The sequence below is a fragment of the Labeo rohita genome, chromosome 5 (assembly GCF_022985175.1).
Source record: "Labeo rohita strain BAU-BD-2019 chromosome 5, IGBB_LRoh.1.0, whole genome shotgun sequence".
NCBI lineage: Eukaryota > Metazoa > Chordata > Actinopteri > Cypriniformes > Cyprinidae > Labeo > Labeo rohita.
The window spans coordinates 14,436,166-14,460,214 of NC_066873.1; the positions used below are offsets into that span (position 1 = coordinate 14,436,166).

General features: G+C 37.1%; 2 protein-coding genes across 3 annotated transcripts; one reads left to right on the plus strand and one right to left on the minus strand.

Moving 5' to 3' along the window:
* The first annotated feature begins 1,191 nt into the window (after positions 1–1,191).
* Positions 1,192–7,117, plus strand: mymk (myomaker, myoblast fusion factor). 2 transcript variants are annotated; one of them, XM_051111151.1, is made up of 6 exons: positions 1,192–1,464; positions 3,311–3,425; positions 3,644–3,792; positions 3,957–4,073; positions 4,191–4,331; positions 6,464–7,117. In XM_051111151.1, the coding sequence occupies exons 1-6, from the start codon at positions 1,330–1,332 to the stop codon at positions 6,581–6,583; spliced, it is 777 nt and encodes a 258-aa protein (XP_050967108.1). In that variant the 5' UTR covers positions 1,192–1,329; the 3' UTR covers positions 6,584–7,117. The 2 variants fall into 2 exon arrangements, with proteins under 2 accessions (XP_050967108.1, XP_050967109.1); XM_051111152.1 differs by having other exon boundaries at positions 4,191–4,368; positions 6,464–6,597.
* LOC127166070 (tetratricopeptide repeat protein 16) lies at positions 4,257–24,036 on the minus strand. The gene is made up of 14 exons (XM_051111150.1): positions 23,870–24,036; positions 22,826–22,893; positions 22,477–22,567; positions 22,240–22,383; positions 21,834–21,934; positions 20,857–20,986; positions 20,553–20,767; positions 18,768–19,045; positions 18,455–18,596; positions 18,199–18,364; positions 16,426–16,562; positions 16,125–16,272; positions 14,441–14,622; positions 4,257–4,390 (listed from the first exon to the last, which is right to left on the minus strand). Exons 1-13 carry the CDS (start codon positions 23,894–23,896, stop codon positions 14,467–14,469), a joined length of 1,803 nt encoding a protein of 600 aa, XP_050967107.1. The 5' UTR covers positions 23,897–24,036; the 3' UTR covers positions 4,257–4,390; positions 14,441–14,466.
* Between the last annotated feature and the right edge of the window lie 13 nt (positions 24,037–24,049).

The window sequence follows — 24,049 nt, forward strand, 5'->3', positions numbered from 1 at the left end:
TGAGTAAAAGCTCAGCACACTGCACCCTTTGTGTTCTTCTCGCAGGTGCAACAGCTGAGAGAAGAACAGCTGTGACTGACCGGCCACAAAGTCCATAGCAAGACTCTCCCTCGTGCTCAAAATAACAAAATAAGGACGTTCCTAACTGTTGTGGACTGTGTGAAGTCTTATTTAGAAAGTCGTTAAAGCCACATCAAAAAAGCCACAGGACACAGAAATACGACAATGGATGGTTCGTTGCGTTATGTAGGTTAAATCGTCCCGTGGCACAACAAGAACACAAGCGTTTACGGTTCATCTCGCCGTCATTTAATGTCCTAAATTTCAATAACACTACTTTAAATTAGAGAAACGTCACAAAGCCGCATCTGTTTCTTATTGGTTTAGATTGAACGTGTCATTGACATCTGTTTTTATTTCTGTTCTGCCATTTACTCTGAATTAAATGGATGCTGATGCAGATCATCTGATGCTTGGAGAAGTTTCTGCAGACTAAATTAGACTTTGGAATGTAAATACAGACATTTTAGATGCTAAAATGTTTCGGGGGCATAAAATACGAGATTTAGAAGATATAAAAGACCACATGAAATGTGACCAGTAATTTGTTCTTGGGTTCCCCTCACTCATTTAATAGGCTCCTGGTCTATCAGTACATCTGGTATGGGTCTACGCAAGACTCGCTGGTCTCTAACACAACATCCTCACCTAAGCCATTCACATTTTTCTACCCTCAGAACCACATTCACGTCAAACACAGATTTGCAATGACGCATACAGGTGCGTTCGCGAGGCCAATGTCAATAACCCAAAAGAGACAGTTGTTTCTATAGCCACTGCTGAGGATCGATTGACCCATGAGAAACTCAACATCTGAGACTCAACACATCACCATCCAGACTGACCAGTATAAGAAAAATACATTTCAAAAATTCTCAGTACGCCCAATGGTGCGCTAGGAATTTTTTTTTAGGTGAAAACACTTTGACTCAGCACTGACTCCGTAGATTTGAAGTTCACCATAAATGGCTTCGCTTATGTCCCGCTGTTGTTGCTCTACAATCCCAAACATGTGTGACAGAAGCGTGCCATGTGATTGCAGGCCTCTCCCAGCCCTCACGCAGACAGCTGCTGTTCTGATGACAGTGCACATATGGACCCCTCTGAGACATTTAAACTTTAAAGATCCTTCAGAGGAGGTGAGTGTGAGTGTGTGAGAGTCACCCTTTGGTTGCTTCTTCAAAAGATCTGGTGGTTTGAAACAAGCAGACAGTCTCTTAAGTCCTTCCAAGTTTTCCAGAAATCCTAAAGCCTTTTATTTGAGTCACAATGGGAGCGTTTATCGCCAAGATGTTGCTGCCCACCATCAGCAGTTTGGTGTTCCTGCCTGCAGCCAGTGTTGCCGCCAAGAGGGGTTTCCACATGGAGGCCATGGTCTATTTCTTCACAATGTTCTTCACAGCGGTAAGAGAATGGAGGCTTTTTTAGATGTGTACTGAAGAACAGTATTTTCCATTTTAACTTGAAAGAAGCATGGAGAAATATACTGTACTATGGACTTCATCTCTGCAGCTTACACATCTCTTATTAGTAATGATATAGTTATGTTTAAGGGGATGTTCACAGAAAACGCAGTGTTGCATTTAAAAACAGAATAAAGAAAGGCAGGGTCTAAAGACGTGTTTTTAAAAATTGGAACTTCTTTTAACTTAACATGCATCTTAAGAATGTGGTGCTCATATGCAAGTCGCTAAAAACTAATGGTCAAAAAAGTTTATGTAGAAAAAACAACAACAAAAAAACACTCCATAGACATACATTTAGATATTATATTTTAATTTCAATTAAAATTGAGGTACAATTCTATTATTTATATTATTTTTCATGAATCATCATTTTTTAATTTCTTACAAATTTTAAATTTGTAATATATATATAATACATTTTTTTATATTACATATTATTTATTCTGTAAAACAGCAAAATGATAAAAAATGCAATTTTAAACACAAAAAGCCTACATAGTCATGATAGGTATGATATTTATATATCAGTTAAACCAAAAGTGAGGTAAAATTTTAATGATTGATTGATTGATTTTATACACTGCTGTTAAAAAGTTTGTGATCAGTATGATTTTTAATATTTTTTAAAGAATTCTCTTACGCTCGTCAAGGCTGCATTTACATGATCAAAAACACAGGGAAAAAGTAATACTGTGAAATATTATTACAGTTTAAAATAATGGTTTTCTATTTTAATATATTTTAAAATGTAATTTATTCCTGTGACGCAAAGCTGAATTTTCATCAGCTATATATCCTTCAGAAATCATTCTAATATGCTGATTTATTACTTTTATTATCAATGTTGCTGCTTATTTATTTATATATTTACTTTTGGAACTTGTGATACTTTTTCAGGATTCTTTTGAAAGGGTAAAAAGAATAGCATTTATTTAAAATAGAAATCTTTTCTAACAATATAGGTTTTAATATCACTTTTTAAAAGTATTAATTTCTTTCAAAAAAAAAAAAAAAGAAAGAAAGATTAAAAATGTACTGACCACAAACCTTTAAATGGTAGTTTATATTGTTACCAAAAAAATCTATATTAAAAAAAATGCTGTTCTTTTTATTTTTTATGGAAAGAAAGAATCCTGAAAAAAGTATCACAGGTTCCAACAAAATATTAAGCAGTAGAACTGTTTCCAACACTGACAATAAATCCGCATATTAGAATGATTTCTGAAGGATCATGTGACACTGAAGACTGGAGTAATGATGCTGAAAATTCAGCTTTGATCACAGGAATAAATTACATATTTAAATATATTCACATAGAAAACTGTTAATTTACATTTAAATAATATTTCACAATATTGCTGTTTTTCTATAAATGCAGCCTTGATTATCATACCTTTAAAAAAAAAAAAACATTAAAAATCATACTGATCCCAAATCTTTAAACGGCAGTATATTTTTTAAATAAATTGTTTTATATTAACTTTCATTTGTTTTATAGCCCTATATAGGGGCTATATGAATTCCACATTACAAAACAACAAATCAAGTTTACAAAACTCAAGCTGCTTCAGTTTGCTCAATCTGAACCACAACTGATAGTATAACTAGAGGCATCTCTGACTATAGCCATAAAGAAGGTTGTCCTCATAAATTTTTCCAGACAAGAACGCGGAAAGTTTCATCTAATCTATCCTAGAGCCTTTTAAATTTACATTTACGTTCTCAGCCGGAACCTTTCTATCAAGGTGACTTAGCAGTCATGTGTTTTCTCCATCTGTGCTCAGATTTACCATGCATGTGATGGTCCAGGCTTGTCTATCCTCTGTATCATGAAGTATGAGATCCTGGAGTACTTCAGCGTGTACGGTACAGCCATCTCCATGTGGGTCACGCTACTAGGTAAGCAAAAACTAATAGCATCTCTATTTCCTAATGGATAAGCAACAAAACTCAGTAATGTTCTGTGAAGGTATGACATAGATATGCACTCCCACATGGGTCAAACAGTCAAACAGAGTGATTTAAAATATCATTTTCCGTGAGCAGCGTGACAATTGTTTATGTCTTGCATTCCGCTGTGTCATGTAAAGAATATGTGCCCATTTGCTCTCATCCAGCGCTGGGAGATTTCGATGAACCCAAGCGCTCTTCGCTCACCATGTTTGGGGTGTTGACATCAGCAGTGAGAATCTACCAGGACCGCTTAGGCTACGGCATCTACTCCGGCCCCATTGGAACAGCTGTCTTCATGATAACAGTCAAATGGGTGAGTTTGAGAGACATCAGATGCTGTTCTGACAGTGCTTTTAAAAGCAGAGCTCCACATAAACTTGTATTTTGCTCGTATTGACAACATGGAAACTCAAGATTTTATTATCTACCACAAATGCTTTCACAAGGTTTTACAATATTGTTTTTGCTCTGCTCCAGTTACAAAAAATGAAGGAAAAGAAAGGCCTTTATCCAGACAAAAGTGTTTACACTCAACAAGTGGGGCCAGGGTTCTGCTTCGGCGCTCTCGCTTTGATGCTTCGCTTTTATTTTGAGGTAAAAATATGAATGTGCTCTTAAACGGCTCCTGCAACTGAAGGAACACATTACACAGTTTGTCAGAAAAGCATGTTTGCATAACTGCGGTAGTGACTTTCTCATTTACTCTCGCAGGAGTGGGACTACGCTTATGTCCACAGTTTCTACCATGTGTCACTGGCTGTGTCCTTCATTCTGCTGCTGCCCAAGAAGAACCGCTATGCCGGGACGGGACGCAACGCAGCCAAACTTAACTGCTACACCCTCTGCTGCTGTGTATGATGCATCTTTTTATCTGAGCGATGCTGTAGAGGTGATCCTCACCCTGAAAGCCACTTTAAGATAACAAACAGTCTCATAGCGAGCATTTAAAGTGATAGTTTGTCCAGAAATGAGAATTCTGTCATTAAGAGGATAGTTCACCCAAAAATGAAAATTCATTAATTACTCACTCTTATGTCAATCTAAACCCGTAAGACCTTTGTTCATCTTCAGAACACAAATTAAGATATTTTTGATGAAATCCGAGAGATTTCTCACCCTCCATAGACAGCAAAGCAACTGACACTTTCAAGGCCCAGGAAAGTAGTTAAGACATCATTAAAATAGTCCATGTGACATCAGTGGTTCAACCTTAATTTTATGAAGCTATGAGAATACTTTTTGTGCAGAAAAAAAAAAGACTTTATTCAACAATTTTTCTCACCCTAGTTGCCATCTACCGCTATTATTGAGAGTATCACAACATATGCACATGCTTTTTCTCTGCTCATAAACGATGCGCAGGGCATGCATGTTCTACGTCAGCAGAATTATTGAATAAAGTCATTATATCTGTTTTATTGCACACAAAAAGTATTCTCGTAGCTTCATGACATTACGGTTGAACCACTGATGTCACATGGACTATTTTATCGATGTCCATACTACCTTTCTGGACCTTGAACGTGGTAGGACCCTTGCTGTCTATGCAGAGTCAGCTCTCAGATTTCATCAAAAATATCTTAATTTGTGCTCTGAAGATGAATAAAGGTCTTATGGGTTTGGAATGACATGGGGGTGAGCAATTAATGACAGAATTTTTATTTTTGGGTGAACTATCCCTTTAACTATTGTCCATCATATCATCCCAAAGCTGTATCACTTTCTTTCTTCTGTGGAACAAAATAGGTGACAATTTTTATTGCTGATTGGTTTTTCATGTAAATGAAGCAAAAGGGGACGGAATCTACCAGGCTTTTAAAAAGTGATATAAAACCCCCATATAAAGTAGTCCATACAACTCATGCTATATTCCAAATCTTTTGGAGTCACTTAATGCAAGAAGCAGACCATAATAAGCCATTGTTCACCAAAAGTCTTCATACCTATCCTAGTTCTCCCTGGCCTGTCAAGAGCTCATAAGAGAAGTGGCAATGTCAGATTTGCAAATAAACATTCTTTTGAGTCAGATCTTGAGTTAGATATTTTCAGTGAATCACTTGATCCAGTTCACAAGACTGAATGATTCAGTCAGGATTTGGACTTTGTTTTCAGTGATTTACTTGAAGCAGTTATTAATTCACTCAGCCTGTTTGTTTTCTCCAGTTTTTCAAGTTTAATTTATGAAATTCGACAGTAATTTTTAATATTATTAAAGGGGGACAGTTAGAGTTAAAGGGATAGTTCACCCAAAAATGAAAATTCTGTCATTATTACTCACCCTTATGTCGTTCCAAACCTGTAAGACCTTTGTTCATCTTCAGAACACAAATTAAGATTTTACTGATGAAATCTGAGAGACACGTTCAAGGCCCAGAAAGGTAGTGAGGACATCGATAGAATCGTGACAAAAATAACGACTGTATTCAGCAATTTCTTCTCTTCCATGTCAGTCTTTGACATGCGTTCATGCGAGTACCGCTATATTTTTTTCTTTGCGCACAAAAAGTATTCTTGTAGCTTCGTAACATTAAGATGTCACATGGACTATTTTAACAGTGTCCTTACTACCTTTCTGGGCCTTGAACATGGTAGTTGTGTTGCTGTCTACGTAGGGTCAAGAAAGCTCTCGGATTTCATCAAAAATATCTTAATTTGTGTTCTGAAGATGAACGAAAGTCATACTGGTTTCGATCGACGTGAGGGTGAGTAATTAATGACAGGATTTTCATTTTTGGGTGAACTAACCCTATAATACCTAATAACAGTCTTTTGAGTCTATTATAAGCTTAAAAGCCTCAGTCCTCAGTCGTTGTAATTGCACTAAGCTAGCAGTATGTTTTTTCTTTGTAGAAGAAAGTCATACAGTTTTGGAACAACACAAGGGTGACTGAATAATGACAGAATTGTAATTTTTGGGTGAACTATCGCTTTAATTTTCCAGAGATTGTCCATCATGTTAATCACACTCCTTTTCTTAATGGCAGACTTCACAACCTCAGATGAAGGAAAAAGCACGGACTATCTGGACTACTCCTCAAAAACCCTGGATGCGGACCTGTGGTCCTGGCCTGCCATTACACAAATCCCAGCCACGCACCATGTAATGCAAGAAACTGTGTCTGTTAACGGCACCCTGAAAGTGAGGACAGTTATACGACCTCCCAGCAGGCCAAGTATGCCTTGGACAACTTATTTGTAGGGAATAGCATGATGCTCGATTGACGATTGAAAATCACTGAAAAGGTACTGAAACATGCGTTTAAAGACTCGTGGTAAAATAAGGATTGCGAGAGCGAAGAATCTGCGTAACAAGAAGAGTTCATCTGAATTGAAAAGCGCAAGACCAAGACTGGTTTTGACTCCTCAAATCCAGCTGGAAAGTTTATGAGTCACAAAATACAGCAGACGCATTATCTATCCAAAATGAATAAACTGTCTTTCAAAGGTTCCTCAGTAGGGACCACTTGTCTATGTCCGTTTAAGAGACTGTAAAAGCGGCCATTTAATTCTTTATGTCCATCTGTTTGTGCCAGACAGGTCAGACATCATCTGGGTACAACTAAACTCTACACTAGAAGCAAACAATTGAGGGAGGTCAAATTTTTAAGTGAAACGAGAGGTTTTAATGTAAATATATTTATTTATTACACTGTTTACTTTTATGTATCAATTGTCATTTTTAAATAAAAAATAGTTTTTTCATGATTTATTGCAGTATTTATTTTGAACACACTCTGTTTGTGTAGATTCAAGGAAAATTAACTGTTATATTACAATGCTGAAGAAAGACAAATCTTGCGGCTTTCTTAAAACTTCATTGAATTTCAGACTTCAGTCCATTTAAGTCAATCCATCTGCATGCTCCTAACACTCTCCAAAAATTACAAACACACGCGGCATGTTTTAGACAAAACAGTCTCCCGGCAAACGTGAATGAAATTTTGGTCTGCAAAGACTTCTTTGACTAGAGGCCAGGCCACCAGCTCTTGTGCCCAGAGAAAGGTGTTTTTGTCTGGGGGGGAAGCTGGCAACTCGTGACTCTCATGGCTGTCTGTCCTAATCTGCCAAAAAGAGTAACCTTACACTTTTATTACACCAGTGTGAAGCACTTTTGGGCTTCTTTATGACCACTGTCTGTTTAAAACCACTTTGTTCGTGGTCTCGGCCCCCACACACACACTGTCTGAGGAAACTCCACCAAGCCCCACCGCTGTGAGGTTCATTCGAAAGCAAACGTATCTAGACTGCTGCTTGGCAGCATGAAATTCCGTCTGCCACGGCCCTCTTCCACCTCTTTTTTGTTTTTGAGGTAATGTATTTAAAACAAGAAGATCAAATATCTTTCTTATACCTCAGACATGTTCTTTGGTGTCAAATGTCAAGCTTAGTGTGTTCCTTAAAAGCTATAATCTTCCTGTACTTGCAATATGGACATATAGTAGAAGACGTGAATGAAAGCTGATGTTAATTATATGTTTAATCTTGAATGAACTTGATGCCAAGAATACATGCACTGAAAATCATCAATATATTTTCCTTAGACATAAGCTAAAACGTTGCTTGGAGAAGTTCACTTAAAAAAAAAAAAAATTATAATGTACTCACCCCCTTGTCATCAAAGATGTTAATGTCTTTCTTTCTTCAGTCGTTACGAAATTATGTTTTTTGAGGAAAACATTTCAGGATTTCTCTCTAGACAATGGACTTCTATGGTGTTCTTGAGTTTGAACTTCTAAAATGCAGTTTCAGTGCTGTTGCAAAGGGCTCTAAACAGTCGCAGCCGAAGAAGAAGGGTCTTATCTAGTGAAATGATCGGTTATTTTTTAAAAAAAATTGACAATTTCTATTAAGGCTGTGTATTGCCAAGAATCTGGTTGCGATACAATATGTTGCGATGCATTGTGATACTGTAAACAAGGTGATATATTGGGGTATTTCTTATTTTAAGAATAGGATACACTTTAAGGAAAGCTGTACACACATGCAAACCTAAGAAAAATGGTTCAGATCAAAAAGTTCAAAAGATCAGTCCCTGTAACATTCTTATTGAATTACTTTTTGTGCAGTATGAGTAAAGGGGGAAATAAAATGCCTGCAGGATTCTTTAGTTATTAAATGTATAAAATGTAAGTTTTTATAAACAGAGCATATATATTTTTAGACCCTACTTTAAAGGTCCGCAACGTTTACAGTTGTAACATACAAAGTCACTGGCATGTTTTAAGATCAATCAGTGCAAGTTTCTTTCATTTGACACCAGGCGACAAAGTCATAACATTTTTATCTTAACTTAAGATTTATATCGGTTTAATATCAATGAGAAATAAAGTGCTTGCAAAAATCCTAATGAAAACAAAATTACTGTAAAACAATAAAATAAATGCATGTATGGAATATTCTTAGAATTATTTTTGTTTTGAGAATTTCACAAGTTTTGGATTTCACAAGATTTCAGTTTGTATTCATGTTACGCGTGGAATCGCCAACTGCACAAAACGCCCCCACCGCGAGAGAAAGCGGCGAAAGCGAGAGAAAGCTACCACACCGCCCGCCGCAAAGACACTTTCACACGGGATGCGGCAAGCAGCGAAAACGAAGCGCGGCCACCACCCTTCCGCACAACACAAGCAAGCGTACCGTGGCCAAGCGGCAACCTCCCGGTCCCCCTCTTGAGAGAAGGGTGTTCCTGCACAACCGGAGGCTGCAGTTTCAGGACCGCATTTCTAGGACCCTATAGTTTTTTTTGTATTATTTTATTGTTTGTATTTATTGTATATATGTATGTATTAGCGTCTTATACTATTTAATAGCGCTTGCTATTCAATTCTGTGTATTATTATTTTTTAAAGAAATATGTAGTTGTTTAATTGTATACACTTAATTATTGTCCTAACCCTTGACATACCCATTGGTAACCCGTTTGAAATATTTAACCTAATTTATTTCAGTATATTCTATATATATTCTGGTGTTAAATTCCATTTTCTTGTAAAGAAAGACTTGTATTTTTGCAGACTTCAGTTCATTAGCCGCAGCACAGCGTTCACGTCTGATGTGTGACACACATAAAGTGCAATAAACGGTAAAACAATTGCGCTACAAATTACTGTTTATTAGTACATTAATAAATGTAATTTTATTTGAATACAAATGTTAGTTTATAACATTTAGCAGAACAATGATCTGTTTTGCACAGCCAAATAGGCTAAATGGAGATCGCTGACACGCCCCGAACATTAAAAAAAGATGGAAAGATTAAAAATGAATAGTTTTTGTTTTATGCTTAAATCAGATCTCCTCTAAATGGCGCTGTCACACAAAAAAAATAGGGTCCTAGAAATGCGGTCCCTGGAACTGCGGTCCTGAAAGTGCAGCTTCCGGTTGTGCAGGAACATACTATTGCCTCTTGAAGCCAACACGGAAGTGACTAAAAATGCAATTCATGGACTGGCCGCTAGAGACTGGCTGCAAAAGGGAGTCAATCCCATAGACTCCCCATGTAAAAAATGTTTTTAAAAGTAAATAGTGTTTTTAGTCTAAATAGCTAATTTTGCCCTTTATGTCAACTGTGAGGGGGGTGAATTTTTTTATAATTCATCGGTTTAAATTATATTAAGCCTTAAAGTTCTGCATAATTTAGGGCGTGGCCACTTGAGTGACAGGTGGATTGCTCCACCCACGTCCCGCCTCTTTGCCCATTTTCGATTATCTGGGAGTGACGTGCAGTGACGCGATTCCAAGATGGTGACGGCCACTAACCTACGGGTGACGTCACGGACACTACGTTCATATTTTTTACGGTCTATGACCGTGGCCTGTGCAGTCACGGGGCGGACGTTACCACAAAAGCCGAAATGACGCCACACTTCAACTTTGTACACCAAGACTGGAGCAGGAACTATTTTTCATCCTCCATTACTAGTAGCGAACTATATTAACATTAGTGGCGCGCCTTTATGCTAATATTTCTTGTCACTGTTTAAGTCCAGAGATAAGAAGACTGCCATCTAGCGGTGGGGATATAAACTCAAAACGAAGCAACTGTCATGAATCTTGTATGACTTTTTTTTTAAATATTGATATTCCGTTTTTGAGAATCAATACAGTATCGCCAAACAAAATATTGCAATACTCACGTGTATCGATACTTTCTTACACTCCTAATTTCTATACTTTTTAACCTCAAATGCTCGTCTTGTCCAGCACTGCGTGAACTCTGTGTATTCCGGTTCAAGACAGTTAGGGTATGTCGAAAAACTCCCATCTCATTTTTTTCTCTAACTTTAAAATCATCCTACATCGCTGTTTTACCTTTTTTGTGAAGGGTGTTTGATCTTCTTCGCATGTTCACTTTGTAGACACTGAGTCGGTACTTCTGCAGGGATGTAGGACAATTTTGAAATTGGAGGAGAAAATGAGATGGGAGTTTTTCAACATCCCTAACTGTCTTGAACGGGAATACACAGAGTTCACACAGAGCTAGACAAGATGAGCATTTGAGGTTAAAAAGTAAATTGTTTTAAAAATGACCAATCGTTTCGCTAGATAAGACCCTTCTTCCTCGGCTTGGTTCGTTTAGAGCCCTTTGAAGCTGCATTTAAACTGCATTTTGGAAGTTCAAACTCGCAGGCACCATAGAAGTCTATTATATGGAGAGAAATCCTGACATGTTTTCCTCCAAAAACATAATTTCTTTTCTAATTTCTTAACTGAAGAAAGAAAGTCATGAACATCTTGGATAACAACTTGATTTCACTTCAAACAACAGCTATAATTAGCTATAAATTAGCTATAATAAGAAGATTTTAAAATATAAAATAAAAAAATAAAAAAACATTTTGGTTTCATTTAGTTTAGTTAGCATAAATACAGTCAGAAATATTCTCCTTAAAAGACCTTAATGTTTATTGTGGGGTCTTTTTAAAATATGCACCATCTTTTCTGTAACGGATTAAAAACAAACAAACAGATAAATAGGTAAATGCTGTTTGATTTTAGACAAATTGAGCAAAACATGTTTAAACCAGAAACTATGATTTGATTTAAAAAATGGATAAATGCACTTTAAATAAATGATTCACTTTTTAGTGTGCTCATCCAGAAGCACTCTGCCTGATTTTCATTTCAGGCCTGAGTGTTTATTTCCAGCAATCCCAATAAATAACAAAACACATGTGTGAGCATGCAAACACATTCAAATGCTACATTGATTAGAGAATGAATGAAACCTAAATTACAGAAACACTAAGGTTTCATAAAACTAAGGTTGTGAAAATGGGTTGTTTACACAGCAGATGAGGCCCCCTAGAGGCATGAGGCCTTGTGCGACATGAGCTCATCTGCTTTATGCATACAAATGATGACAAAACAAACAAACCACCATGTAACAATATATATTGACTTGAATGCAGAAAGCTTTGGACTATGGTTCCTAAACCTTAGGAAAAAAAACTACCTAGCAATCCTGTTCTTAAAACATCTACCTATTCAAGTCAATTCAAGGATCCTAATTAGCTAGTTTACATATGCTTGATAAGAGCTAAAAAAAGAACAACTAGATTAACCACCTTCTACCTAGGTTAAGTTTCAAATGCACACTGACTGAAATACTTTTTTTATTATAATTATTTAAAAATGTGTTTATGTGAAACAGTATGCATTATGCCATGATATATATTTCAAACAGTAATAAGCTACATTGCTGTCACATGTTGTATTAAAAATTATCCTACCACTTCCAAACTTTAAAATAGCATAGGCAGGTGTTTCTCTTCATCAGTCCAAAACAAGCTCAATAAAGTGGATCCATCCATAATAAAAAGTGCCTCACATGGTCAGAGGGGTTTATAAAGGCCTCCTGTAGCAAATCGACACGTTGTTGTAAGAAAAATATCCATATTTAAAATGTAAGAATCACTTTAATCTAGCTTGCGCCAACTGGTCATACACGGAAGCCTTCTTTCCGGGTGGATGATGTACGATGATGGCGTTGTACCTGTGTTGGTGAGAAGTGACGAACATGAACGCGCTATGGAGAAAGGTAAACAAAGCATCGGTCCGGTCACAAATTAGAAGTTCAAAACGAGGATTTCTAAAGAAGAATGTCAGAGGATTTCAATATAAACCAAGACATGCCTGTTTTATCTTTGCTAAAGTAAGGAGATTTTGCTTCCTTTGCTCCTGTAAACAAACATTGGTCTTCATGAGACTCACCAGCGCTGATGTCCTACGTCATTCACTGGCTTCCATGTACGACTGTTAGTGCAAGCTACATTAAAGTGATTTTTATGTTTTAGATATGAGTATTTTTCTTACAGAAGACTCAGATTGCATTCATCTGAAAGAAAGAAGGCATATATACCTAGGATGCCTGGAGGGTGAGTAAATAATCGGCTAATTTTAGCCTTCAACATTTTTGGGTGAACTAAGCCTTTAATTTAGCTTGTGTAGTGCATCATAGTCTAATTTTGTGCAAAAATGTCTAACTCTTGGCAGTCCAATCAAATAATGAAAAAATAGTTCCAGGAATGGTTCACCCAAAAATGAAAACCTGCTGAAAATGTAATCACCCTCAGGCCATTATACTGTAGATTTGATTCTTACAAACACACAGCTTTTCACTTCACAATTATGTCGTGGAGTCGTGTATTACTGTGATTTTTTTTATCAGCTGTTTGGACTCTCATTCTGACAGCACCCATTCACCTGCAGATAATCCACTAGTCAACAAGCGATGTAATGCTAAATTTCTCCTAATCTGCTCTGATCCACAAACAAACTCATCTGTATGGCATTGTGGGACATAGAACTCTACACAGTGTCTTCTGGTTGTACACTACACTGAAATGTAGACAGGAAAACACTACACAACTATTGCACATTATTATTATTTTTTTCTTTTAAACATTACTATTTTTGCAACCAATTTACAGTCTGGAGGAGTCAACGCTATAGTCTGTGAGAGTCAGAGCCAGCATATATTGTTGAGCTGATGAAACGTCTTTCCTAAAAAACTGTCTGCAGACAAAAACTCTATTAAACCATTTTAAAAATTGTGATCGTGATCTAGGACCTTTATACACTGCATGCCATTGGAAAGACTGTACATCTACCCCTGACAGGCTCATTTTCATCGGTGTTGAATCAGTAACGTCTAATATGATGATAATAACTGAGTGTTGCTTCATGTCGTCTACAAAGATAAGTCAAGTGAAGATTATAAATCACCAGACAGCTGAGCAAATCCCCTCTTCACAGTCTACATCACTGTAGACTGGACTGCACGGTCAGTTACAGAAATTAAAGTCTTTATTTCATGTATGTTTTCTTTTTGCACAAGGACAATAAATGCAGGAAAATGACGTCTGATTGTTCCATTGTTACAATGCCAAAAAAATCTCAGGCTGTCTCCTCTAGGGGCTGAAAACATGTGTTTCACTATTAGCAAGGGAGTGTAAACGTCTGTGATGAAAGTCTGGGATCAGCTGCCAGTGGTGTTTTTATGCTGTTCTCTCTCGCACTTTCTTTTCTCGCTCACTTTCTCAGCTGTTTCCCCAGCTGCTGAGGACCACTGAGCAGCAACAGCTGCTACGAACAAAACAACTCCCACTGTGTTATAGCAAGGAATTGACTCAATCAAATATAATGCCAAAGCAATCTCTAACCTGTAATGAAATCTCATACATAATTTATATATTCATGTCATTCAGAAACGGTATGCGTTTGTCTTTTTTGAGGAAAACAAAAGCCAACGTTTGGATTTTTTTTCATGTCCATCTAGCGAAAGTCATTGGGGTCAATTATGTTCAGACTCCAATGTTCTTTAAAGATTGTTTTTTTCACAGAAGAAAGTAAGTCATACAGGTTTGGAATGTGAGTAAATGATGACAGAATTTTCAAGTTTAAGTGAAATATCCCTTTAAATAACAAACCCAAAGTATTACGGGAATCACAAGACTCACAGAGACCGATTCATTCCAATGAGCCTTCAACAATTGAGCCCAAAGCCTCCAAATTTCCGCCACACATATGGCCGTTCCTGAGCGCTAGGCTCTTCATGTACGGGGTGGACAGGGGCCAGACGGGGCCCGTCATAGTGCAAGGGCTGCCTTTGCTGCAGGGCTCTTTTCACAGCCTGATTCAACTGACACCATAAACAGAAAAGATTAATGTCACATATTAAAAGATTTAGCTTTTCTGAGAAAACACACACATTTAACTGGGAATGATACAATAAAAATGAAAGAAATATAACTGGAGCAAATAATTTATTTACTTCACACATTTTTCTGAGGAGTGATCGAGTTGTATTTTAAAAATTAGTTTTAAATATATATTCTTATAAAAATGTAATTTGGAATCAGTATGCAATGTATTGTTTTGAAATTAATATATTCTACAGAAAATGATTTTTTGGATGTTTTTTTAAATCAAAACTCAAATTGTAGTAAATAACTCCACACTTCATAAGATACACAGCCATTTCTAACTGTGCTAAGATAAAAAAAAAAAAAAAAAGGTTGCTGTAGTCCTAAATTAGCACATTCAAATCATTTCTTCAGGATGAGGTAATAGATTTATTAAAACGACTGGAAAAACAAGACTTTGTCTTCACAGGTATAGATTAAATTATAAACCTATCCTTTCAAACAGTTATACTTTCCATTTGAAATTTTAAAGGGAACCCTGGGTATTAAGACTTGTATGGCTTAATATAACGTAAATGATATCTCTTACTGAAATATGTAGTAAAAAAAAAAACAACAACTTCGTTTTATACATATTTTTGACTATGTGAGCGCCATTATTTCGATGGCACTCCGTGAGCTACTGGCACTACCTGTTGCTATTTTTACCACAACCCAACAAATACTGCTACAATGCCTCATTGTGTGACTTTTGGTAGTAATTTTCAGTCGAAGGGCAATAGGAGAAGCAATGTAAGCCTTCTCTGCTTTCCTATAAAAAGAGGACAAAAGCAGGGGAAGATGCCTGTGGACAAAAAAACTTCCTAAAGACCCATGTCTTTGTTCACTTCACTTTAGTCCTTAAGCCTTTAAGCCTTTTAGTAGAGCACAGCTACTAAAAGAGCTTACAAAGGGCAGAGAGAAGAAATGCTAAATGCCATCCTGACAGGATGTAAACATGCTGATGCTTGTCATGACGCCACAGCCACTGAAGGAGTTCCTCAGCGCAGATTTCACTTCATATCCGAGTCAGTTTAGACTCTTTGTGGGGAAATGTTACTGTGTTTGGTTTAAGCCTACACTTATATCCATCGCCACCTGTACGTTCGGTGGTCATTGTATCAGTATTTTATTTTCCGAGTTGTGCTGCGGTAAAAATAGCTACATTTCTTATCATCAAAATAATGGTGCCCCCCATAGTGCAAAATATGTATAAAACGATGTGGATTTAAAAAATAATCTAAATCCTTCACGGGTTTTCTGATACATATTTCAGTAAGAGACTTATTTTACATTATATTAAGCCATACAAGTCTTAACAGGCTACCCAGGTTTCCTTTCAAACAACTAAATACTACATAGGTAGGTATATTATTATTTAGGTAATAATATGGCAGTCTTTATGGCAGCAACAAGCAAATATTGTATAGACAAGCATATTTTATGTGTAGACATGTACCTGTTGTTTTTTCTTGACTAGCTTCCGTTGCACCTCTCTTGGAGTGATGTATTCTTTCATCTTATGCTCTGAACCACCTTCAGCCTCTAACTTCTGTGAGGATGTTTGTGACTGAGTCTCGTCCTTGGCAAGGGCCATCCTGCCAATTCTAGCAGAAATAGTTAGTTCCCAGCATTAAAAGCAAATTAAACTTTCATACAATCTAGCATAAAATATTCTGAGGTTATGAGAGCAAAGGCATCTCTATAATCAAACTAAACCACAGCGAGTTCATTAAAAGTATATTCATCAGCATGCTTACCTTGACACTTTGGAGACTGCTAGTTTGAAAGTTTGAATCTTTGACATCAGCAGGGTTTTGACTGACTCTGCAGTGGCACAGGACATAATATCAGTCAAGGAGCATCCTGGGAGCAGACTCAATAGCAAAGGCACCACCTAAAATGAGATTTAGGAATAATAAACTACATTTAAAGATTGCCTTTTACTATCTAAAACAACTAAATAAGGTTTTATACAATTGCTATTCTTGAAGTCATCATTTGACTTGATTTCCGGTTTTATTGTAAAAATGGAAACACCAAGATGCTTTAATATGTTATGTGTTTTATTAGACAGGTAATGAATGCACAGATAAGCATTATAACAAAACTTTCAACACACTCAAATGTATCTAGTATGGTAAAACTGCGCTGTTTTACCCCACACACGCATAACCAGAAAGAGTGGAAAGCGGTTGACTGTGACATAATAAAAGCTCCTCCAGCCTTATTTCACTTCCACGGCTTTCAGCCCCACCCTGCTTCATACTACAGTGACGTTACTAAAACTTTAGTACATTGGTTCATCCATGAACATGCCCGAGTCCCGTCAGATTGCATCAGCTGTGGGGATAAGGAAGATAACTCCCATGATTCCACACTCAGTCACGTCATCAAACTACGCCTTTGTATGTTTTAAATATGCACACGCTAGTTGCGAAAATTAGGCTACATACTGTGCCTGTAAATATTTATCTATTTTTATTAATATTTAATCATTTTGGACAAAGGAAGCCAAAATAATTAGTTTTGGCAAAACCTTTTTTTTTTAAGATATAATATTTTCCCCAGACAGTATAAATTGGTTTGTATACATGAGCATTTATATAGGGCTTGCACTCACGTCACCGTTTTGGGGAGGTCCCCGGATGTACAGCCATATTGGAGATACTCGGATGTAAACAACAGCATTAATTGCACTGTTAATGTACTACTGAATACGTTGTTTTGCTAATTTATGCTGCTAAATCATATAGAGAAGGATTCAGTGCAATAGCAGGAAAAGGTGTAATATTTTGACAAACTTAAGTTAAAGGGATAGTTCACCCAAAAATGAAAATCTGATGTTTATCTGCTTACCCCCAGGGCATCCAAGATGTAGGTGACTTAGTTTTTTCAGTAGAAGCACAAAAACAGCCGGCGCATGACGCGTCAACCGTGCTCTGGCATAGTAGACGCATGCGTGGAAGCACTCTGTCACGCGTATACATCACTCACTGTTTACACAGTGCAGAGAGATTGTGGGTACGATCGCTTCCACACATGCGTCAACTATACCAGAGCAGTATAGTAGTCGTACTCAGTTAATTGCTCAGTCGTAGCCAGAGCACGTTGACGCGTCATGCGCCGGCTGTTGTAAATGTGCTATTTAACCCTCAAAGCCGTAGGTCCCATTGACTGTCATAATATGACTGACAGACTGCAATTCTTGCCCTGGAAATCCTGGTTCAGTTTGGCCAACCACAAACGGCTTTTGTTCCTCAGACAGTTTTTTTCACTCTTCTCCTTGATTTGTTATGACTTTTGGCAGTCTATAATACTCCAAATGTTTTTTCTGGTCTGACCGATTAGTACATGACAATTATTGACCATTTTCAGCAGCAATAATCAGCAAAATATTCAAGTTTCGTTTGGTTCAGTGGCATTGTTTACATTCAGTGCTGCCAACATTGGCCGATTGATGACGCGTTGTGAAAACACTCAGCTACGTTTTTCCTCGCAAAGGGGATTGTTATATTTGGGGAGAGACTTGCCTGCTCATTGGTGGGCTCTAGGATAAGGACTCTGATGGCATCCATCTTTGCCTCCTCCGTTTTGGCCGCTTTGCTATAAGCTTTGGCTCGATTCTCATAGTAATGAACTACGCCAGGGTTGTACCTTATAGCAACAGAAAACTTGTCTGCTGCTTCCTGGTATTTCCTGGAACAAAACACATTTCTCAAATAACATCAGGAGTCATAAGATAAAGAAATATGTTTTCAGTTTCACATTTAAGTAGTTTAAACCTACTTGTCTTCATAGCTATGCAGTCCCAGGGTATTGTGAATAATAGCAAGTCGTAGCCAGATAGCCGTGTTGTCAGGGTCCATCTCCTCTGCTTGCTGATAGTCAGCCAGCGCAAAAGTCCACTCACACTGCTTAAAAAAACAATCTAGGGGGAAAAAAGACACAGTCTAATACAAATTCTGCCCCATTACTTTGAGTGATGTAAAACAACCAAGCTATTCAAGAATTCCTAATTCAATAAACTCCTCTCTGATTATTTTTCTGAGATATATCACCATCTTTACACCCATTAACCTTTTTATTTCTCAGTCCACACCTCCTCTGTTGATGAACAGCTCACTTGCGTCTCTCTGTTTCTCTATGGCCTTGTTCAGCAGCATAATGGCTTCGCTGTACAGACCCCGGGAGAAGCACTGAATGGCAAAATCATTGTATGTGAGTACCAGTTGGGTCTGAGCATTTTCCTCTAAATCCTCTGAGTTGTCCTGCAAGTCTGTTTGAGGAGGGTCTTCTCCAACTCCACAGAACTCAACAGCAAGAACCAAATCCTCAATGGCAGCAGTGAAGTCTTTCAGGCGCCGATACAGAATCCCCCTATGAGCAGGCAGAGAATGTGTGTGATTTAAAGGGATAGTTTACCCAAAAATGAGAATATTGTTTTTTTTCCCTCCCCTTAAGTTTCAAACCTGAATAAATTTGTTATATTTGTTGAGTACAAAAGAAGATATTGTTGGTAAAAGTAGAATGTTGGTAGCCACTGATTTTAATAATATGGAAAAATACGATATAATTACTAAGTTTTGACTGGCAATAGAAAAGCAAAATTAAAAGAATCATTGTAAAAGATGTATATATAAAACCTAAATTTAGTGTGTATATATCATAACACAAATTTAAAAGGAATAATCTCACTGAAGTAAAATTCATTTATCCACTGATTGAAGATTCACTATTTGTGAAAATGTGGTAAATAAAATGATATTTATGGGTAAAGCAATACATAGTATTCCTGTTGAAAAACAGCATATGCTGGTTAGATATGTTTTGAAACATGCAAGCTGGTTGGAGCTGTTTTTAGCTGGTCCTTACCATGAGCTGGTATAAGATGGTCATGTCCTGGTTATAAGCTGGTTATGAGTTGGTTTACGCTGGTCCTAAGCAACTAGCTCCTGCTCAGGACCAGATCAAACCAGCTGCCATGCTTCAAAACCTAACCAGCATATGCTTTTTTTTCAACAGGGATTGTACAGTTGAGGTCAAAAGTTTACATACACCTTGCAGAATCTGCAAAATGTTAATTATTTTACCAAAATAAGAGGGATCATACAAAATGAAGACGTTTACATATAGTTAATGTCTACTATGAACTATGAACTAGTTAAACTTTTTGAATTTGAAGATCAGAGGAAATGTAACTTTTTTGTCTTCTGGGAAACATGTAAGTATCTTCTGTAGCTTCTGAAAGGCAAAACTAAATGAAAAAATATGGTATTTAGGGAAAATAAGAAAAAAATTACACATCTTCGTCCTGTTCAAAAATTTACACCCTGGCTCTTAATGCATGAAGCATCAGTGAGCATTTGAACCTTCTGTAATAGTTGGATATGAGTCCCTCAGTTGTCCTCAGTGTGAAAAGATGGATCTCAAAATCATACGGTCAATGTTGGAAAGGGTTCAAATACACAAAAATGCTGAAAAACCAAAGGATTTTTCTGAAGTACAGCAGGCAGTTTAACTGTTCAGGACAAACAAGGGAACAACTATCACTAAAAAAACAGCGGTGGATCATTCACGTAACAACACAGTATTAAGAATCAAGCATATGTAAACTTTTGAATGGGGTCATTTTTATAAATTCAACTATTATTTTCTCTTGTGGACTATATGTAAATGTCTTTTATGCGAAATATCTTGTTCAGGTCAGTACTAAATAAAAAATATCATGCATTTTGTATGATCCCTCTTATTTTGGTAAAACAATTAACGTTTTGCAGATTCTGCATGGTGTATGTAAACTTTTGACCTCAACTGTATGCGCCCATTTGTTAAAAGCAGCTAATTCTTTAGCAGGCTGTAAATACGCAGCTCTTCTGAGCCTTACCTAAAAAGGTAGTACTGTGCTTTATTGGGGTTATACTCCAGAGCTGTGTTTATTTTCCCCAGCGCATCTGAAAGCTCTCCCTTCAATGCCTTATCAACAGCTGCCTGATGGGAATCCTCCGCTGTCTCCTTTAGCCTCTTCAGCAGTGCCTGTGCCTCTGGACAGGACGAATCCAGTCTGAGTGCTGAACTCAAGTCATGATAGCATGAAGTCATCTGAAGAGACACACAGCCCTTTTACCTGTTTATTACAGTCACTTGAAGGGAAATTTAGTTTATCTAAAGGCTGTGAATGATGATCTGACCTGACTGAGCTGGTGGTTCAGGCGAGCTCTCAGAGTGAAGAGGTCTGCTGACTGGCCGTCCATCTCCAGCCAATTATTGACCAACCGAAGACAGTCAGAGTAACGGCCCAGAGCGGTCAGACAAGCCAAACTATGAATACATATAGAAAAATGGAAAAATTATGGGAAATTATGATCTCATGCTATCCACTGTGGCCCAAAACAGTGTTTGGACACTTTTGAACACTTACATCACACTTAAAAGAGTCTAAATTGCATTGCATCGGATCCAAAATATCAAACCGAGTGTCATCAGCAAAAAAACTAAATGTGCTAACGCACTTCTTTAGCCAATAGCTTTAACATTTTCAGGCTGTTTTGACCCGGTTTAGACCCTAACACAGTTTTACTGCAACCTTTTCAGCTTTTCAAATGACAAGCTAAATAAAACTTAAATTAAATGTTACAGGTGAACATTAGTAACAGGTTGGTTAATGCCATTTTTTGTTCATTTTGAACAATGTCCATTAAAAAACATCTGCATAATTTTAACACACACACACACATAATGCAAATTTAAATAAGCAATAGCACTCAACAATATGAACAACTGTAGGTGATTGTAATATGAAGAGAGGGCATGTAGCGCCACCTTGTGGTATGTTTCTGCTATTGCGTGCAAGCGTTGACGATAGTTCAGCTAGTTCAGACAAATGCAGACTTCAAATCGGCTGTGGCTAGAAGGGATACAGCTACGACCGAAAACTAACAATGAAATGAATTGTTAGATTCTATTAGATTGTGTTTTTTTAACGTCTACACCTAACCCCACCTTAAACTTAACCCTTACTATAATACAAACAGTATTATTGTTGTACAGTGTGACAAAAATAATGTAAGATTGATGTGCACATGCCCAGTAGCTAGAGCTGTATCCCTTCTAGATTTTACCCTTCAAATCTCTTTGCAGGCACTTAAATGCTACAATCTGCACTGACCTTCTCATGTGATACGGCTGGAAGGAGGGTTTGAGTTCTGCAGCTTTCGTAAAAGACTCCAGAGCCTCCAGAAACTTTCCTAAATCAAAAAGACACTGGCCCTATAAGGACAGTTAAAACATACACAGATAAATGGGCATTAACAATACTTGACAGCAGAGCGCTCTTGTGATGACTGCTTTAAATTTATGCAAGGGAAAACTGTGCATTTCAAACTATGCATACAAATATTGGTAAAATTGGCATTAGGGAAAAATCATATGGGGAAAAATGACCTTCTGACTAATGATTTATAAATATATTGATACATTTCAAAACACAAACAGCAAAGGCGATCCATGAATTGTAATATTCAAAGTTCATAATCTGATTTCTGTCATATGTGAATAAATAAATTGTTATACACCTGTAGGTAGTAAATGAAGGCGAGTCGTTGATGGTAGGCCTCAGTTTGGGGTTCCAGACTGTAGGCGTGTTTGTAATCTAGTGCTGCAGACTGGAAGTCACACAGCTGTAGATATGCTTCTGCTCGCTGGACATAAAACTCAGTCTGCAGGTGGGGAGAATATAAAATCTGATTAATACTCAGGGCCAAATAATTAAGGAGTATCATATGCAATCCATATTACAGCCTGGCTTCTACCTGGTGTGACTGGAGTAGTATGGCCTTTGAGAAACAGGACACAGCCTTGTCAAAGTGAGACTGTGACATGGCACCAACACCTGCTTCATAACTAGACATGTACATATGTAAATACGCTTCTCAGTTAGACTCTATAGCAGGGGAGCCCAAACCTGTGGTCCTGGAGGGCCGCTGTCCTGCAGAGTTTAACTCCAACTTGCCTCAACGTATGCCTAATAAGAGCTTGATTAGCTGATTTAGGTGTGTCTAATTGGGGTTGGAGCTGAACTCTGCAGGACAGCGGCCCTCCAGGGCCGAGTTTGGGCATCCCTGCTCTATAGAATTGTATTATAAACATCTGTTTCCTTACTGTTTCTCAGCCTTTTCTTTTATTATGCGTTCCCCATACATATCAGGCTTCTTTTTCATTGCTGGGGTCTGAAAATGATTTATGAATCAATCAATCAATAAACACACGAATAGAATACATATGTGACCCTGGACCACAAAACCAGTCTTGTGTTGCACGGGTATATTTGTAGCAATAGCCAAAAATACATTGGATGGGTCAAATGTATCGAATTTTCTTTTATGCCAAAAAACATCAGGATATTAAGTAAAGATCATGTTCCATGTAGATATTTCGTAAATTTCCTACCGTAAATATATCAAAGCTTAATTTTTGATTAGTAATATGCATTGCTATAAACTTCATTTGGACAACTTTTCTCAATATTTAATTTTTTTTTTTTTTTTTTTTTTTTTTTTTTTTTTGCATCCTCAGATTCCATACTTTCAAATAGTTGTATCTCAGCCAAATATTGTCCTATCCCAATAAACAGGCTTAAATAAACAAAATATCCCAATAAACAAGCTTATTTATTCAGCTTTCAGATGATGTATAAACCTCAATTTCAACCAAAATTTACACGTGCGACTGGTTTTGTGGTCCAGGGTCACATATGGAAGATTTTCTAGTTCTGCTTGCTTAAATCAGATATGATCAGGCATGATTCTTCTTTCTGAGAACACATCAACATTTTCAAATCATACATGAGTAAGTACAAAAGTATTTTATCTGTCTATCTCTGTATGACTCTTTCTCTCTCACACACACACAAACACACACACACGTTTGTTTTTGTGAATTGTGGGGACTTTCCATAGACTTCTATAGATTTTATACTGACCAAACGATATTGTCTATCCCCTAACCCAACCCTAACCCTAAACGTAACCCTTACAGAAAACGTGTTTGCATCGTTACACTTTCAGATAAACATCATTTACTATTTTTAATAATTTTAAATAATTTTACTATCCTTGTGGGGACATTTGGTCCCCACAATGTAGCAAAAACAAGTACACACACACACACACACAAAATGTTGAACACACATTTAAGAAAACAAACCTCGGCACAGCCAGCAGGTGGGTTCATATTGACAACAGTGATGTATAATTAAACGTTTATAAAATCAGTTAAAGAAAACAAAAATCCTCCAGAATCCTCACGTTTGTTTTCCACAACCAAAACAAATCGAGAAACAGTTCAGACACTAAAAGCACTTTTGAAAACATTTAGTAACTATGG

What these genes read in the sequence shown, in the direction of transcription:
- mymk (XM_051111151.1), top strand. Translation starts at nt 1,330, where the DNA reads ATGGGAGCGTTTATCGCCAAGATGTTGCTGCCCACCATCAGCAGTTTG. An exon ending in CATGTGGGTCACGCTACTAG is followed by an intron (nt 3,426 to 3,643) that starts GTAAGCAAAAAC and finishes GCTCTCATCCAG; the next exon opens with CGCTGGGAGATTTCGATGAA. An exon ending in GCTACACCCTCTGCTGCTGT is followed by an intron (nt 4,332 to 6,463) that starts GTATGATGCATC and finishes TCTTAATGGCAG; the next exon opens with ACTTCACAACCTCAGATGAA.
- LOC127166070 (XM_051111150.1), bottom strand. Translation starts at nt 23,896, where the DNA reads ATGAACCCACCTGCTGGCTGTGCCGAG. An exon ending in CAGCCGTATCACATGAGAAG is followed by an intron (nt 20,987 to 21,833) that starts GTCAGTGCAGAT and finishes ATGTATTCATAG; the next exon opens with TTTGGCTTGTCTGACCGCTC. An exon ending in CTGCATAGCTATGAAGACAA is followed by an intron (nt 18,365 to 18,454) that starts GTAGGTTTAAAC and finishes GTTTTGTTCCAG; the next exon opens with GAAATACCAGGAAGCAGCAG.